The following is an 18,808-nucleotide window of genomic DNA, read 5'->3' as shown; positions in this document are numbered from 1 at the left end:
CCGTTCTGAACGGATCCACCGTCTGCATTATATGAGCGGATCCGTCTCAGACGGATCCGCTCTGAACGCAAGTGTGAAAGTAGCCTTAGGGGCGAGAACCTGGGATCTTTCATCCCTTGTCCTATTCAGCTCTATCAGGGTGAATAGGAGTTCACACTGTCCCTACTGCTCTGTGCCTTGTGCACACAGCATCAGGGATGTTACCATGGCAACCAGGGCTTCTGTAGCGTCCTGGCTGCCATGGTAACTGATCGGAGGCCCAGGCTTACACAGCTGGGGCTCCGATCAGAAGCTGCCACTGCACCACCAATGAGGGGGAGGGGAGAGGTCCCTGTGGCCACTGCCACCAATGATTTCAATACTGGGGGGGTTGAGAGGGGCTGGCGCACTGTGCCACCAATGATTTTAATGGGATGGGGGGGTTGAGGGGGGGGGGCACACTGCACCACCAATGATAAATTACCCCTTTATACAGGAGGCGGGTACTGGCAGAACAGCAGTTAACCCCTCAGGTGCGGCACCTAAGGGGTTAACTGCCTCTGATGATCGCAGCTCCCTGTCAGCGGCAGGGTGCCGGCAATGCGATTCTGCTGCCGGCACCCGCCTCCTGTATTGTGTTAAACTACTTTCACTATCAGGCCACACAGAGCGGCGCCCAGCGATGTCTCAGCACTCACCATTAGTCCTGGGCGCCGCTCGTTCGACTGCAGTGCTCCATTACTGTCTCCTCTCCTGCTCCACATGCTGCTGATTACTATCGGAGCGATGGGAGGAGACATCAGCTTCACTAGTGGGCGTTCCTTCTTCCTGGCTGTAGCGCTGTCCAATCGCAGCGCAGGGAGAAGGAACGCCCACTAGTGAAGCTGATGTCTCCTCCCATCGCTCCGATAGTAAGCAGCATGTGGAGCAGGAGAGGAGACAGTAATGGGGCACTGCGGGCGAACGGAGCGGCACCCAGGACTAATGGTGAGTGCTGGGCGCCGCTCTGTATGGAAATAGTCCAATCATTGGTGGCGCAGTGCGCCCCCCCCCCCTATTCTCATTGGTGGCGCAGTGCGCCCGCCCCTCCTCCCCCCTCTATTCTCATTGGTGGCGCAGTGCGCCCGCCCCTCCTCCCCCCCCTCTCTTCTCATTGGTGGCAGCGGCAGCAGCACAGGGGGAGGGAGGACAGCTTCCTTCTCCCCGTGCTGCTGAGAGAACATGAGCGCGCCGATAGCAGCGCGCTCATGTTCAGAAATACTTGCCGGGCCGCAAAAATATTCATTGCGGGCCGCATGCGGCCCGCGGGCCGCATGTTTGACACCCATGTCCTAGAGGCTCATTTGCATATATTAAAACATAATTTTTCTCAGTAATGCGGGCACATATGAACCAATCACATGGCAGTTGCTGCAATGCATGTAGGGTTGTGGTCCTGGTCAAGACAATCTCCTGAACTCCAAACTGAATGTCAGAATGGGAAAGAAAGGTGGGCTACAACAGCAGAAGACCCCACCGGGTACCACTCATCTCCACTACAAATAGGCTACAATTTGCACGAGCTCACCAAAATTGGACTGGAAAAATGTTGCCTGGTCTGATGAGTCTCGATTTCTGTTGAGACATTCAAATGGTAGAGTCCGAATTTGGCGTAAACAGAATGAGAACATGTATCCATCATGCCTTGTTACCACTGTGCAGGCTGGTGGTGGTGGTGTAATGGTGTGAGGGGTGTTTTCTGGGCACACTTTAGGCCCCTTAGTGCCAATTGGCCATCGTTTAAATGCCACGGGCTACCTGAGCATTGTTTCTGACCATGTCCATCCCTTCATGACCACCATGTACCCATCCTCTGATGGCTACTTCCAGCAGGATAATGCACCATGTCACAAAGCTCGAATCATTTCAAATTGGTTTCTTGAACATGACAATGAGTTCACTGCACTAAAATGGCCCCACAGTCACCAGATCTCAACCCAATAGAGCATCTTCGGGATGTGGTGGAACGGGAGCTTCGTACCCTGGATGTGCATCCCTCAAATCTCCATCAACTGCAAGATGCTCTCCTATCAATATGGGCCAACATTTCTAAAGAATGCCATCAGCACCTTGTTGAATCAATGCCACGTAGAATTAAGGCAGTTCTGAAGGCACATGGGGGTCCAACACTGTATTAGTATGGTGTTCCTAATAATTCTTTAGGTGAGTGTATATTGTGGAATTGCTATGCATGCAGTTCACCAATATATGAAAATGATGGGGTCATTATGGAACAAAGACTTGATTACAGCTCTTGTATTTGGGTACTGCCGGTATGTATCCTTTTATATCTGTGCCCTGCAGTGTCAGTGTCACGGGAGCTGTCAGAGGAGCAAGAAAATATCCAGACACAGTTGCACCGGCAGTACAGCGAGGAGTTTTACACCTACAGAAACGTGTCCTGGAGGATCTACATCAGGAAAGAGGTGAGATCCCCCACTTGAGAAAGCTGGATGAAAACCAATATGGCCACCTCTGCAGGTCTCATATGCTTATCCTTAAAGGGGTTGTCTCACTTCAGCAAATGGCATTTATCATGTAGAGAAAGTTAACAGAAGGCACTTACTAATGTATTGTGATTGTCCATATTGCCTCATTTGCTGGCTTTATTCATTTTTCCATCACATTATACAATGTTGGTATCCAAGGGTTACAGACCACTCTGCAATCCTGCGGCGGTGGTCGTGCTTGGAAAAAGCGCCGGCCTCTCTGGTGGCCAGGACCATGGGAGGGCGACAAGGCACGCATGCGCAGCATCCTCTGTCCTGGCCACCTTGGCCCAAAGGATACGAGCAGTGTATAATGCAATGGAAAAACGAAACAAGCCATCAAAGAAGGCAATATGGACAATCACAATACATTAGTAAGTGCCTTGTATTACCTTTGCTGAAGTCCGACAACCCCTTTAAAGGGGTTCTCCAGGAATTAAGAAAATGAAAATACTTAAATATTACTTTTAATACTTATAAATATATTCCCAAATACCTATCATTAGTGATAATGGCTCGTTTTGTCTAGGAAGTAATCATCAGGAGAAATAAAATGGCCGCTGTCCTATTAGTCCACACAAAATCTGTCCTAATCTCACAGAAGGACAAGTTACTTCAGAGCACTGAGCTAAAGAGCTGCCTCATCCTCCTCTCTGCTTGTCAGGGATTATGATCCTGAAAACATCTTCTGCTGAATCTCTGTAGGAATGGAGTTCATGAGGAGACATGAAGTACAGAGAGAAGGGTGGGATGTAGTAATGAGCAGCAGCACTTGTATGCAGTCTCCATTACCACAGTCTGTTCTCCCTGTACTTCATGTCTCCTCATGAGCTCCATTCCTACAGAGATTCAGCTGAAGATTTTATCAGCTGTATTCAGGATCATAATCTCTGAAATCAGGATGATGCAGCTCTTTAGCTCAGTGTCCTGAATTAACTTCTCCTTGTGATTAGGCCAGGTTTTGTGTGTACTAATAGGACGGCAGCCATTTTATTTCCCCTTGCTCCCCAGACAAAACGAGCCATTATAACTAATGAAAGGTATTTGGGAATAGATTTATAATGAAGTAATATTTAAGTATTTTCATTTTCTTAATTCCTGGAGAACCCCTTATAGTTTTCCAAGGCTCCTGAATGGCAATCCAGCCCTGATATCGACAGTATTGTGGTAGGTCACTGTAAAACAGATCTACCATTCAGGATTATAGTTTTCACTATGGGAAGATGTCAACAGGTTTGATCCTCCTGCAGGTTTTCTACCCCAGAGACAGCATCAACAACCCACTAATCCTGGACCTCATCTTCAAGCAGGTGAGACTCCAGATCTTCATAGTCTACCAGCCCAAGCATGTATATATTTTAGATGGCGAGCCTGCACATCTGTTTATTGAAAGAGCTTGATGGAAGTTGTGGTTCCCAACAACCAAAGAGCCACATGTTGCAGACCACTGGCCCAGCATTTCCTTATTTGCCAGCCTGTTCTCTACTACAGATCATTAACGACACCTTGTCCGAGAGCTGCATCAGGATCAACCAGGAGGAGAGACAGAAAATGAGATCTCTCTTAGGTGAGTGCACAGCCATGCACATAATGCATTCCCCGGAAGGATGATGCATTGACGATTTTATGATTATAAACCTTCCAATGGCCTCTTCCTGATCATCCACTCCCCAGGGGATCTCACTATCTCTGCACTCAGTGAATTGTCTGTAGATGAATTTATACCGATAACCAAGTGACTACAATAAGAACCCTACGACCCACATATGACATGGCGTAGTCTGCGGGCTGATACTGGTATATAAAATTAAGGAAACCAGCAGCGAGGAAATTACTATTAGCACTGCAGCCAAACAAATTACAATTCCAAGTGTATGGCCATCATTGTACAGTCTATATACTGAATAATCTAATAACGGTCACTCTGTACATACATTAAGTTACTTATCCTGTACTGATCCTGAGTTACATCCTGTATTATACTCCAGAGCTGCACTCACTATTCTGCTGGTGCAGTCACTGTTTACATACATTACATTACTTATCCTGTACTGATCCTCAGTTACATCCTGCATTATACTTCAGAGCTGCACTCACTATTCTGCTGGTGCAGTCACTGTGTACATACATTACATTACTTATCCTGTACTGATCCTGAGTTACATCCTGTATTATACTCCAGAGCTGCACTCACTATTCTGCTGGTGCAGTCACTGTGTACATACATTACTTATCCTGTACTGATCCTGAGTTACATCCTGTATTATACTCCAGAGCTGCACTCGCTATTCTGCTGGTGCAGTCACTGTGTACATACATTACTTATCCTGTACTGGTCCTATGTTACATCCTGCATTATACTCCAGAGCTGCACTCACTATTCTGCTGGTGCAGTCACTGTGTACATACATTACTTATCCTGTACTGATCCTGAGTTACATCCTGTATTATACTCCAGAGCTGCACTCGCTATTCTGCTGGTGCAGTCACTGTGTACATACATTACTTATCCTGTACTGGTCCTATGTTACATCCTGCATTATACTCCAGAGCTGCACTCACTATTCTGCAGGTGCAGTCACTGTGTACATACATTACATTACTTATCCTGTACTGATCCTGAGTTACATCCTGTATTATACTCCAGAGCTGCACTCACTATTCTGCAGGTGCAGTCACTGTGTACATACATTACATTACTTATCCTGTACTGATCCCGAGTTACATCCTGTATTATACTCCAGAGCTGCACTCACTATTCTGCTGGTGCAGTCACTGTGTACATACATTACATTACTTATCCTGTACTGATCCCGAGTTACATCCTGTATTATACTCCAGAGCTGCACTCACTATTCTGCTGGTGCCATCACTGTGTACACACAGTACATTAGTTTTTTTTAGATTAAGGTGACTGTGATTTCCCTTTATCCATTTGACAATGATGGGAAACAGAAGTCCCCAAGTCCTGGCGGAGGACCATCTCAGAGTAGGAGATCAGCATTTTGGTGACATGGGGCCATGACGATGATGATGCTGAAGTAATCAGATTTTCTCACTTGTAGAATAACCCTCCATCTTTGATGTTCACAGCGGAGTACAGGGTGGATTCAGCCAACGCCATTGCAGATGACATAGTAAAAAAAAAGGTGGTGTCCGCTGCCCGGGAGGAGTGGGAAGTGTATTTCTCAAGGCTTTTCCCGGCTGCTGTGAGTTCCTCATAAGTATGATGTGTCTTATCTCACCGGTGACTTCAGAACTTGAGTGGCAGCTCCTTTTCTTCTATAGGGCAGTGTCGGCACCGGTGTGCAGATTCTCGGGGTTTCTCATATTGGAATAAAGCTCCTGAAGATGCTGAAGAGCGGAGGCAACACCCCGGAACAGCTGCGAGTCCTGAGGAGTTACAGGTATGTGAGGGCTGAGCTTCATACAGTGGCTATAACCTGTCACCACTAGGGGGCAGTACGAGGCAGTAAAGTTTGGACTACTTTCCCATTCTGCTGTACACATCCTTGCCTTCTTTCTCACTCTGTAGTTACACGGATATCATGTTTGTCACCGTACTTTCTAAGAACATGCTGGAGTTTAACATGACCAATGAGAAGCTTATCCTGTTCTCGTCGCGGTCCAGTCAGGTGAAGGGCCTGGTAGATTGCTTCTTAATGGAACTCAAGAAGGTAAGTGGCCATAGGTGTTAAGAAGAGGAGTACAAGGATGGCCGTTGTTAGTGCAGTATCAGCTGTAGTGATCACAAACGCCAGCTCCATCTACGTATAGATTGTATAGATTACATTCTGCAACGTTCTAATATACTTTTTCTTTATTTACATTTTTTAAATGTTTTAATTAGTTATCATTTTAAACATATCTGCTTGCTGACAGTGAATGGGAACATTCTTGTTTACATTCAGAGCCTATGATGTCACAGTATAGGGATTATGCACATAGTGAGGTCACAGTACATGGATAATACACACAGTGATGTCACAGTACAGGGATAATACACACAGTGATGTCACAGTACAGGGATAATAAACACAGTGATGTCACTGTACAGGGATAATAAACACAGTGATGTCACAGTACAGGGATAATAAACACAGTGATGTCACAGTACAGGGATAATAAACACAGTGATGTCACAGTACATGGATAATACACACAGTGATGTCACAGTACAGGGATAATAAACACAGTGATGTCACAGTACAGGGATAATAAACACAGTGATGTCACAGTACAGGGATAATGCACACAGTGATGTCACAGTACAGGGATAATAAACACCATGATGTCACAGTACAGGGATAATATACACACAGTGATGTCACAGTACAGGGATAATAAACACCATGATGTCACAGTACAGGGATAATACACACAGTGATGTCACAGTACAGGGGTAATAAACACCATGATGTCACAGTACAGGGATAATGCACACAGTGATGTCACAGTACAGGGATAATACACACAGTGATGTCACAGTACAGGGATAATAAACACCATGATGTCACAGTACAGGGATAATGCACACAGTGATGTCACAGTACAGGGATAATGCACACAGTGATGTCACAGTACATGGATAATACACAATGATGTCACAGTACAGGGATAATGCACACAGTGATGTCACAGTACAGGGATAATACACACAGTGATGTCACAGTACAGGGATAATAAACACCATGATGTCACAGTACAGGGATAATGCACACAGTGATGTCACAGTACAGGGATAATGCACACAGTGATGTCACAGTACAGGGATAATACACAATGATGTCACAGTACAGAGACAATAAAGGCATTGATATCACAATACAAGTATAACTCACACAGTGAAGTCACAGTACAGGAATAATAGAGATAACAATGTCACAGTACAGGGATAGTGCACACAGTGATATCACAGTACAGGGATAATACACACAGTGATGTCACAGTACAAGGATAATGCAAACAGTGATATCACAGTAAAGGGATCAAGCACACAGTGATGTCACAGTAAACTAATTATGCCCCCTTAAGTAACAGCTGCTATGCCTGCTACCCTGGTCGTTATGTAGCTGTGTGGAACAAGTTTGCATCCATTGGAACTGACTGTCTTTATAGCACAGAGGTCAGGGTCTCCCCTCAGCGTGCTCACTGCTCTCTCAAAATACACTATATAACACGTGCCATTTCTGTCTCTTTCATTTCTCAGGATTCTAACTATGTTGTTGCTGTGCAAAATTATGTAACCGAAGGCAAAAGTTCCCTGAGCTTCCATAAAGGAGACATCATTCGACTGCAGCCTATGGAAGGACTGCAGCAAGGTCAGCGCTTGTGGGGCTGCAGGAAATCTAGATAACGTGAAATACAGGTCCTTCTCAAAAAATTAGCGTATTGTGATAAAGTTCATTATTTTCTGTAATGTACTGATAAACATTAGACTTTCATATATTTTAGATTCATTACACACAACTGAAGTAGTTCAAGCCTTTTATTGTTTTAATATTGATGATTTTGGCATACAGCTCATGAAAACCCAAAATTCCTATTAAAAAAAATTAGCATATCATGAAAAGGTTCTCTAAACGAGCTATTAACCTAATCATCTGAATCAACTAATTAACTCTAAACACCTGCAAAAGATTCCTGAGGCTTTTAAAAACTCCCAGCCTGGTTCATTACTCAAAACCGCAATCATGGGTAAGACTGCCGACCTGACTGCTGTCCAGAAGGCCATCATTGACACCCTCAAGCAAGAGGGTAAGACACAGAAAGACATTTCTGAACGAATAGGCTGTTCCCAGAGCGCTGTATCAAGGCACCTCAGTGGGAAGTCTGTGGGAAGGAAAAAGTGTGGCAGAAAACGCTGCACAACGAGAAGAGGTGACCGGACCCTGAGGAAGATTGTGGAGAAGGACCGATTCCAGACCTTGGGGGACCTGCGGAAGCAGTGGACTGAGTCTGGAGTAGAAACATCCAGAGCCCCCGTGTACAGGCGTGTGCAGGAAATGGGCTACAGGTGCCGCATTCCCCAGAAACAGCGGCAGAAGCGCCTGACCTGGGCTACAGAGAAGCAGCACTGGACTGTTGCATGTCATTCGGAAATCAAGGTGCCAGAGTCTGGAGGAAGACTGGGGAGAGGGAAATGCCAAAATGCCTGAAGTCCAGTGTCAAGTACCCACAGTCAGTGATGGTCTGGGGTGCCATGTCAGCTGCTGGTGTTGGTCCACTGTGTTTTATCAAGGGCAGGGGCAATGCAGCCGCTATCAGGAGATTTTGGAGCACTTCATGCTTCCATCTGCTGAAAAGCTTTATGGAGATGAAGATGTCATTTTTCAGCACGACCTGGCACCTGCTCACAGCGCCAACACCACTGGTACCACTGGTAAATGGTTTACTGACCATGGTATTACTGGGCTCAATTGGCCTGCCAACTCTCCTGACCTGAACCCCATAGAGAATCTGTGGGATATTGGGAAGAGAAAGTTGAGAGACGCAAGACCCAACACTCTGGATGAGCTTAAGGCCGCTATGGAAGCATCCTGGGCCTCCATAACACCTCAGCAGTGCCACAGGCTGATTGCCTCCATGCCACGCCGCATTGAAGCAGTCATTTCTGCAAAAGGATTCCCGACCAAGTATTGAGTGCAGAAATGAACATAATTATTTGAAGGTTGACTTTTTTTGTATTAAAAACACTTTTCTTTTATTGGTCGGATGAAATATGCTAATTTTTTTAGATAGGAATTTGGGGTTTTCATGAGCTGTTTGCCAAAATCATCAATATTAAAACAATAAAAGGCTTGAACTACTTCAGTTGTGTGTAATGAATCTAAAATATATGAAAGTCTAATGTTTATCAGTACATTACAGAAAATAATGAACTTTATCACAATATGCTATTTTTTTTTAAAAGCACCTGTATACTGGCAGTCTGGAACTTGCTCTCATATAAGGGCAGTCCATGGGAACAATATAACTCTCCATGCCATGAGCTCATCCTAGTGGTGGCTGTATAGGGAAAATTCTTACCGGGATTTTACTTTCCTTGAGTCCGAAGGCAGCACAGAATGGGTTAACCTTGTCGTCATCTTTTCCAGGACCGCCCACCTAGAACATACAATTGACAATTAATCAATCAATTCACTCTCCTATAAGGTCTCCTCCCCCACAGTGCCTCCTTGTGTTTTAAAAAATAATAGACTCCGACAAATAGTGGATGCCAAAAAATAGGATTTATTAGGGAGGTTAAACTTGTGCTGCCTTCGGACTCAAGGAAAGTAAAATCCCGGTAAGAATTTTCCCTTTCCCGTTTCGTCCTCCGGCAGCACAGAATGGGATTTTTATAGATCTCAAAGGGGGGGAGTTTCAGAAAGAGCTGCCGACAATACTCCAGTGCCAAAGGCTGAGCTTCTAGCGTTGATGTCCAGACGGTAGTGTTTCACGAAGGTGAGCGATGAAGACCAAGATGCTGCATTGCAGATTTCTTCTATCGGAACTTGTGCCATCTCCGCCCAGGAAGTGGCTGTGGCTCTGGTCGAGTGAGCTCTGACAGGAAATGGAGGAGGTATGGCCTCAAGTGAATACGCTTCCAGAATAGTGGACTTTATCCATCTCGCCAGGGTATCTTTGGAAGGTGAGAGTCCTTTCCTTGGACCAGAGAAAAGGACGAACAGGTTTTCACTGCCTCTGAATTCTCCTGTTCTTTGGAGATAAATTTCTAAAGCTCTTTTCACATCCAAGGTATGGCAAAGATTCTGTTCTTCATTGAGAGGCTCGGGACAGAATACTGGAAGGAACGCTTCTCTATTTCTGTTTACTGAAGACGGAACCTTGGGCACGAAGAATGGCATGGTGCGAAGCAATATTCCATCTGGAAGGAAACGTAAGTATGGAAACTTGGAGGATAAAGCTTGGAGTTCCCCCAGTCTTTTTGCAGACGTGATGGCCGTAAGAAAAAGTGCTTTGTACGAGAGCCACTTGAGGTCAGCTTCTTCCAATGGTTCGAATGGAGAGAGGGTCAGCCTCTTCAGAACCAAGGAGAGATCCCAGACCGGAAACGGATTCCTATGCGTAGGGTTAAGTCTTCTGACCGCCTTAAAAAATCTGAGAACCAACGGATGATGGAGGTATTTATTCTCAGTCATGGAATTAATAGCGGTCATATGTGACCTTAGGGTATTGGGCTTTAGCCCTTTCTGGAATCCATCTTGGAGAAACTGAAGGATGGAGGAAACGCTAATGTTTTTATGGCCAGTCTCCGACATCCAGGACATAAATCTTCTCCAGATTTTAGCGTATTTTCTATTCGTAGAATCTTTTCTGGAAGAAAGCAGCGTATTAACAACTGACTGTGAGAGGCCTTTCCCCTCTAATCTACTTCTTTCAGCCTCCAAGCAGTAAGGTGTAGATGGCCCAGACTCTGGTGATGCAATCCATTCTGAATCAGAAGATCCGGACGCGGAGGAAGTTTCCAGAAGTGGCCTTTGGACAGCTGGAATAGGAGTGGGAACCACGACCTCCTCGGCCAAAAAGGAGCGATTATTATAGCTTGAGGTTTCTCCTCTACTATTTTCCTCAGGACTCTCGGGATAAGGGGGACTGGCGGGAAGATGTAGACCGACAGATGTTTCCAGCTCATAGAAAATGCGTCTACTACAGTGGGGTTGTCGTGACTGTTTAGAGAACAGAACCTGTCCAGCTTCTTGTTTCTTGCTGATGCCATCAGATCCCAGGTCGGTGTCCCCCATCTGGCTATGATCTGGTGAAAGATGATTGGGTTGAGCTCCCAGTCGGCTTGATTGATCGTCTTCCTGCTCAGATGGTCCGCTCGAGTATTGTAGCAAGCTCTGATATGCATCGCTTTTAATTCCAGCAGATGTAACTCCGCCCACTTGAATATTTCCTTGCATAGCTTCAGAAGATGAGAGCTTCTTGTCCCACCTTGTTTGTTTAGATAAAATACGGTTGACAGGTTGTCCGACCGAATCAGCACGGGCTTCCCTGATATGTAGGTTTCGAACCGGTAGAGGGCTAACAGGACTGCTTTCATCTCTTTGTAGTTTGAGGACTCCATCTTCTCCTTGGAAGACCAGAGGCCCTGCACCCATTTGTCCTGGAGGTGAGCCCCCCATCCTTGACCGGAAGCATCCGTGGTGATAATCACTGGGGTGAGGAACTGAAATCTTTTTCCCATAGTCAGATGACTCGTGCGCAACCACCATCTGAGACTCTGGATAGTAGAGGGTCTTATCCTCATTCTTGCGTCCAACTTGAACCCGTTCCGACGCCAAGCCTGTAGCATATCTTGTTGCAGATCTCTGCTGTGAATATTCGCCCAGGGAACAGCATCTGAGACTGATGTGAGATGTCCGAGTGTCCTCATTACTCTGCGGACCGATGGGAAATGAAGAGAAATCAATATTTTTATTTCTCTCTTCAGTGTCCTTATCTTCCCAGGGGGGAGATAGAGCTTCATGGCCTTTGTGTCTATTGTGAAGCCCAAAAAGGTCTTGGAGGTGGCTGGAATGATATCCGACTTCTCCCAGTTCACTAGGAATCCCACTGACTGTAGGAGTTCTATAGCTTTCTTTAAATGGAAACGTAGCAGGGCTTCCGACTCGGCTGCAATTAGCCAGTCGTCCAGGTAGGGGAAGATCTGGACCCCTTGGAGGCGAAGTGCTACTGCAAGTACCACAGCTATCTTCGTAAAGACTCTTGGGGCTGAACATAGCCCAAATGGCAGGGCCTTGAACTGGTAGTGGAGTGTCACCCCATTTCTCCTGATGGCCAGTCTTAAGAATTTTCTCGACTCTTGACTTATTGGGACATGGAGGTATGCGTCCTTTAGGTCTAACGATGCCATAAACACCTTCCTCCTGAGAACCGCTGTGATGGATCTTATCGTCTCCATTTTGAAGCGGATCTTCTTCATATAACGATTCAGGTAGCGGAGGTCTATAATCAACCGACTTTTGCCATCTCTTTTTGGAATACAGAAGATCCTGGAATATACTCCTGAATTTTTCTGAGAATTTGGGACTTCCTCCAGAACCCCTTTGTCTAGGAACTCTTTTAGCAGTAGGAAGACTTGTGGATCTTCCCCCTTGCTGAGTACGAATCTGTTTCTTGGCAAGTAATCGAGTTCTAGTCGATAACCTCTTCTTATAATCCCTAGGACCCAGATGTCTGACGTGATGTGACACCAGCTTTCGTAGAAGAGAGATAACCGACCTCCTACTCTCTGTCTTCTGGCGTCAAAACTCGGATTTTGGGGGTCTGTTGTCCTCTCCCTTCCTCTTAGACTTCTCCGAGGAGGTCCAGGCTTTCCGATCAGATCTCCCCCGTCCAGAACGTCCTCTGAAGTTTGATCTTCCTGAATCTTGTCCCCTATAGGGGCGAAAAAATCTGGTTTTGTCCCTGCGTCTGGGTTGCGGAAAGTTCAAAGCTTTATCTTCTTTGTTAGCTTCCAGCAGTTTATCTAACTGTGATCCAAACAACTTCCCCGGTTCAAAAGGAAGAGCGCATAGGTTGTTTTTCGAAGAGGCGTCACCAGACCAGATCTTCAGCCAGAGAGATCTACGGATCGAGTTGGCCAATGCCATGTTCTTGGCACACAATCGTATCGTATCAACCGGGAAGTCACAGAGAAATTCCGCTGATGATTTGAGTGTAGGCAATTGCTTGAGGAGTTCCTCTCTTGATACTCCATCTTCAATGTCCCTGCCCAGATGGCTGAGCCACACTCTAAGTGCTCGAGCAACAGGAACAGTCGCCATTGCAGCCTTATTAAGAGAGGCGAGGTATGTATGTTGTCTCTTGAGGAGACCATCAGCCTTTTTCTCCATCGGATCCTTCAACAGGGCTGAGTCATCAGAGGGAAAAAAAGATCTTTTTGCTAATCTAGCTACAGCCGGGTCTACTTTAGCCGGGGTTGCCCAGGAGGATGACTTCTGCTGGATCTGTTTTGTATACACTTCTGAACCTGGATCCTAGGTTGATCCTTCCTACCGGACGCTCCCATTCTTTAGACATCACGGCATCCAGGACTGGGTGTCCAGGGAACACTGACGCCTTCTTTTTAGGAAAATAAAAAAGATCCTCTTCATTATGTTTACTGCATTTTTCCTTATTGGCTTCCATAATATTCTTGACCTCTTTAATAAGCTGATTTGTATCTGCTTTGTCAAATAAAAAATTATCTTCAATAACGGGAGAATCCGAAAAGGATGAGACTTCTCCTTCAGAGCGCGACGATTTCTCAGATGAGGATGGGGAGCGCGGTCTTCTTTTAGTACTCTTTTTCTTTGCCTTGGATTTTTTCAGGAAGGCTTTAAAGAGGGAAACCATCTTGCTCGTCTCGTCATCCGAAGAACCATCAGGGTGAGAACATTGCTCACATATATTAGTGGCGTGATTATCCGGTAGGGATTGAAGACAGGAAATGCAGAGGGGTGAGCTAGACCTCCGTTTTTTCCTTGGCGGCGAGGGTTCCTGGGTATCCCGATGGCACCTTATGCAGAGATCCTGAGGGAAGTCATCTGGGAGTGGCTGCTCGCATGACTGACACATCCTGTGCCTGCTTTTGCGGGAACTTTTTTCTCCTCTGCCGGACGCGCTGGACATCTGAATGAAGAAAACAGAGCATTAAAAACAGAATATGCTGCAGACTTCAGAAACATCCAGGTTCCCATATTATCAAAAGGTTTGCCTGACAATAGGACAGGCCTATACCTTTAAAACGCTAGAGCTCGGCTGCCAGGCACAACAGGCACCGAAGCTCAGCAACACCGCTCTTTTACATTCAAATTTGGCGCCAGATCGGGGCAGAGGCCGCTTTAGATGACGTCAGACGCACTGCGCCTGCGTTCCACATGCGTTCCACCAAACCGGAAGTATCGGCACCGGCGCTTCCCAAGCAGGTACTGCGGCTTCTTTAATGGCTGACGGCCGCTTCATACTCCTCGTGGCATCTCTCTCCTGCGCCACGTGCAGCTGCTTGGCTGCATCCACCAGGTAGTCGCGCTTGAATGGGCCCTCGCTGGACTGAGGAAGGTTCAGCAACTGCTAGTTTTAATCCCCGATCTAAAGGCGCTTAGCGGGTCAGACATGGAGCCAGGACACACATGGCTATCCCCATTCTGAGGCCTTGCACCTTGTCACAACAAGGCATAACGGCCGCACAATATCGGTGGGCTTCATCCTCAGATGAGGACAAAAAAAAACACAAGGAGGCACTGTGGGGGAGGAGACCTTATAGGAGAGTGAATTGATTGATTAATTGTCAATTGATATGTTCTAGGTGGGCGGTCCTGGAAAAGATGACGACAAGGTTAACCCATTCTGTGCTGCCGGAGGACGAAATGGGAAAATCTGTATGCAGTGAGCTCCCCCTAGTGGTGGCTGCAGGAAGCTGTAATTATACCATATAACTGTATGACAGAACTCCGACTCCTGTAAAGATTTATAATGAGGTCACTTATATAGTTGTAGCTTTCTAACATTCTCTCTGAATTTTTATGCTGCATCATGGATCCTTACACAGGCCAAAGCTATGGCTGTGTCGTTAGAAAGAAGGTGATGTATTTGGAGGAGCTGAAACGTGGCACTCAGGATTTCGGTGGGTTCTACTGATCTATTTATTTTGTTCTTCTGCGATCTGTGCTGTGAATGACCCCCATTTGCATGACCATTTTCTCCACGTGTGCAGCTTCCAGCGTCTCTTCTTCTGAGTGCTGTACTGTGTAAGGTTAGGGGCTCGTGGTCGGCTCTGCTAAGCACTGTATTTGCAGACATTAATACCACCTGTTCCCCCACAGGCTGGAAATTTGGGGCCCTTCACGGCCGGTCGGGATTGTTTCCGGCTCAGTGTGTCCAGCCAGTAGCCGCTCCAGATTTTGTGAACCTACCAGCGGATAGAAAAGAGGAGCCAAGAAATCGCTATAGTCGAGCGGCTGCATCTGCGGCAGTGGCTGTAGCCGTGGCTTCGACTGCCGTGGCTCATGAATTTGACAAAAAGATGGATGTAAGTTGGAAAAGCGTCTTTGGAGACATCTGTAGAGGTCGCTAGTGGACGTTTATAGACGGGCGTCACTCTTTTTTTCCAGGGATCGCCTACCCCGAGCGAATATGCCGAAAGTTTGGATGAATATACAGAGGTGGACACCTCGGAGATTGTGCTACAGGGAAGCTCGTATAACATGGTGGAATTTGCCAAAAAGTATTTCCGAGAGGGTCAGAGGATGTTGGTGCAAGAAGAGGCGGCTAAGACGCCAGGGTAACGCCTACTTCTTTGGTGTCTTACGCCTGTTCTTGCGCAAAAATTTTCTGCTTTTGTACTGTACAGCCTTTGATAAATTCCAACCATATTTTTAATTTTTTTTTGCTTTTATTCCAGTGAATCTTCTAAACAAGGATCAAAGAAAAGCCAAGAGCTCAGGGACCCGGCCGACATGGTGAAATTTACCAAGGTGAGCTATCCTACGCTCGTAGCATGACTACTTTCAGAGGCGAGGGCTCCACGACAAGATGCCATTGCTTGCAAGTGACGGTAAAATCTCGACTTGTATCTTCTTATGAGAAAGAAATAAGTTACAACATGGTAGGATTTTCCGCAGCAGAATTGCACGCTGCAGTTTTCCCGCAACTCACATCTGGGATGATAGATTTCTATATTAAAAAAATCTGCAACTTTCTAATATACTCTGGCGCACGTTTATTAAGGCTACTTTCACACTAGCGGCAGGACGGATCCGACAGGGTGAACAGCCTGTTGGATCCGTCCTGCCGCTATTTCACCGTGCTGCCGCTCCATCCCCATTGACTATAATGGGGACGGGGGAGAGCTCCGGCGCAGCACGGCAGTGCACGGCGAGAGGCCGCCGGACTAAAAGTACTGCATGTCTGACTTTTTAGTCCGGCAGTCTCTCACCACGCACTGCCGTGCTGCACCGGAGCTCTGCCCCTGTCCCCAATATAGTCAATGGGGACGGAGCGGCGGTCCGGTGGCACAGCGAAATAGCGGCAGGACGGATCCGACAGGGTGAACAGCCTGTCGGATCCGTCCTGCCGCTAGTGTGAAAGTACCCTAAGGGTCCATTCACTCGTCCGTAACGTGTTTTGCGGATCCACGGATCCGCAAAACACGTACACGGCAATGTGCGTTCTGCATTTTGCGGACCGCACATCGCCGCCACTTATAGAATATGCCTATTCTTGTCCGCAAATAGAATAGGACATGTTCTATTTTTTTCAGGAACGAAAATGCAGACCCGGAAGTGCGGGTCCGCATTTACGGAGCCGGGGCCGGGCCGGAATGAATGGGTCCACAATTCCGTTCTGCAAAATGGGGCCTTAGACTGTGCCAGTCTAAAAAAAATGCTGCTGTGAATTACACCCAATTTATCCCCAGTGCACGCCTCACATTTTGTTCTGTCCTTAAAGGGAACCTGTCACCGGGATTTTGTGTATAGAGCTGAGGACATGGGTTGCTAGATGGCCGCTAGCACATCCGCAATACCAAATCCCCATAGCTCTCTGTGCTTTTATTTAGTAAAACAAACAATTTGATGCATATGCAAATTACCCTGAGATGAATCCTGTCTCTGACTCATCTGACGTACAGGACTCATCTCAGGTTAATTTGCATATATATCAAATCGGTTTTTTTACACCATAAAAGCACACAGAGCTATGGGGACTGGGTATTGCGGATGTGCTAGCGGCCATCTAGCAACCCATGTCCTCAGCTCTATACACAAAATCCAGGTGACAGGTTCCCTTTAAGTTAGAAGACATTTTCTGGCTTTAGTAGTAATGAATGTGTCTAAAAGTTTTTGGCCTTGCGCCTCCCAGTAAACAGACCCTACTATTTTGGCTTTTGGCCAGACTGGCAATAACAATAAATGTTCTTGTTTTTGTGCAAATTGTGACTTTTCAAAGCCGAGCATATAAATAAATACCTCTTTGTGCTTCAGTTCCTAATCCTTTTCACAATCTCTGATATCCTTACCTCCAGACTTCTCACATCTGTCAGTTTGTTACAATTGTCTTACATCTGTGGTCCCCTATCTGCTGCTAAACTACAACTCCCAGCATACCCTGGCAGCCGCTGGCAAGTTGTACTTCCTCAGCAGCTGGACATTCACAGGTTTGGGACCTCGGTCTTCTGATTCTTGTGTTGATGGTGTCCTCTGTGTCCGCCTAGAACCCCATACAGGAGTCACTTATAGAGTTCAGTGACAGCAGCATCAACAGAATCGCCTCTGAACTTTTCCTAGGTAAGGCTAATAATACGGCCTCCATATAGATGCCCCTCGTCTCCCCTGTATACTAACCTTTCATGTCCTTTCTTATGCAGCTGTGATGAGGTTTATGGGCGATGCTCCGATGAAGAGTCAGTCTGAGCTGGACGTGGTGGTCACAGTCCTGAAGGTAGACAGGATTTGTCTATGGCCGGCTTTAGATTGTCAGCACACTGACACCAAATGTTTTATAATAACAATCTATTTCTTGGCTTCTGACTGTTCGCTCCTTGTCATTGCAGCTGTGCGGCGACCATGAAGTCTTGAAGGACGAAGGATACTGTCAAATCATCAAACAGATAACAGACAACTCCAGCACAAAGACGTAAGTCATCAAAACCATACCCCATGCTCATATAAATTGCCTGCAAAATCTGCCCCCCCCCCAAAAAAAATAAAAATAAAGATGCCTAGACATGTCAACTCGCCCACCTTTAGCGGGAAGTAACCTACTTTTAGTCGCCCTCACCCAGTGACACAGCTTTCACCCGACTATCGGGAAGAAAGGCCAAAACTAAGGGCTCTTGCATGACTGTATGTACAGAGCCGCAAAAAATACGGATGACGTCCGTGTGCATTCTGTATTTTGCAGGCCCCTAATAGAACAGTCTTATCCTTGTCCGTAATGCGGACAATAATAGGACATGTTCTATTTTTTTTGCAGATCGGACATACAGAAACGTAATGCACACGGAGTAACTTCCGTTTTTTTGCGGACCCATTGAATTGAATGGTTCTGCATACAGTCCGCTAAAAAAGCCGTAATGGACACGGAAAGAAAATACGTTGCATGAGCCCTAATGCACAGTGCCCTGTATACTTACTGCTGATTCTTGTTCAGCTCTGGGTGCCACTGCACTGGGTCCTAATGCATCAGTGCCCAGAGAGGAAAAAGGGCTGGGAGTGAGTCAGGTCTGGGGGGTTGTATTTATGGGGTCTGGTCTGACCAGGAGTCATAATATATTTAGCAATCTGCTCTGGAGTCTGAATATAACAAGCGGT

The 18,808-nt window shown here is 46.3% G+C and overlaps 1 protein-coding gene across 1 annotated transcript in view; it reads left to right on the top strand.

Annotated features, from left to right (window-relative positions):
- Positions 1-18,808, top strand: part of MYO15A (myosin XVA) — a 74,301-nt gene that overhangs the window by 48,802 nt on the left and 6,691 nt on the right. Inside the window, exons 37-50 of the mRNA XM_044304569.1 lie at positions 2,323-2,444; positions 3,758-3,817; positions 3,999-4,074; positions 5,601-5,716; positions 5,796-5,914; positions 6,043-6,184; positions 7,717-7,828; positions 15,049-15,123; positions 15,323-15,528; positions 15,611-15,780; positions 15,901-15,973; positions 17,710-17,782; positions 17,863-17,936; positions 18,049-18,131. Coding sequence (XP_044160504.1) covers positions 2,323-2,444; positions 3,758-3,817; positions 3,999-4,074; positions 5,601-5,716; positions 5,796-5,914; positions 6,043-6,184; positions 7,717-7,828; positions 15,049-15,123; positions 15,323-15,528; positions 15,611-15,780; positions 15,901-15,973; positions 17,710-17,782; positions 17,863-17,936; positions 18,049-18,131 — 1,501 coding nt within the window. The remainder of the gene's footprint in view (positions 1-2,322; positions 2,445-3,757; positions 3,818-3,998; positions 4,075-5,600; positions 5,717-5,795; positions 5,915-6,042; positions 6,185-7,716; positions 7,829-15,048; positions 15,124-15,322; positions 15,529-15,610; positions 15,781-15,900; positions 15,974-17,709; positions 17,783-17,862; positions 17,937-18,048; positions 18,132-18,808) is intronic.

The sequence above is a fragment of the Bufo gargarizans genome, chromosome 8, assembly GCF_014858855.1.
Source record: "Bufo gargarizans isolate SCDJY-AF-19 chromosome 8, ASM1485885v1, whole genome shotgun sequence".
Lineage (NCBI taxonomy): Eukaryota > Metazoa > Chordata > Amphibia > Anura > Bufonidae > Bufo > Bufo gargarizans.
The sequence above is the reverse complement of the archived record's forward strand: the minus strand, read 5'-3'. Positions and strand labels throughout refer to the sequence as shown.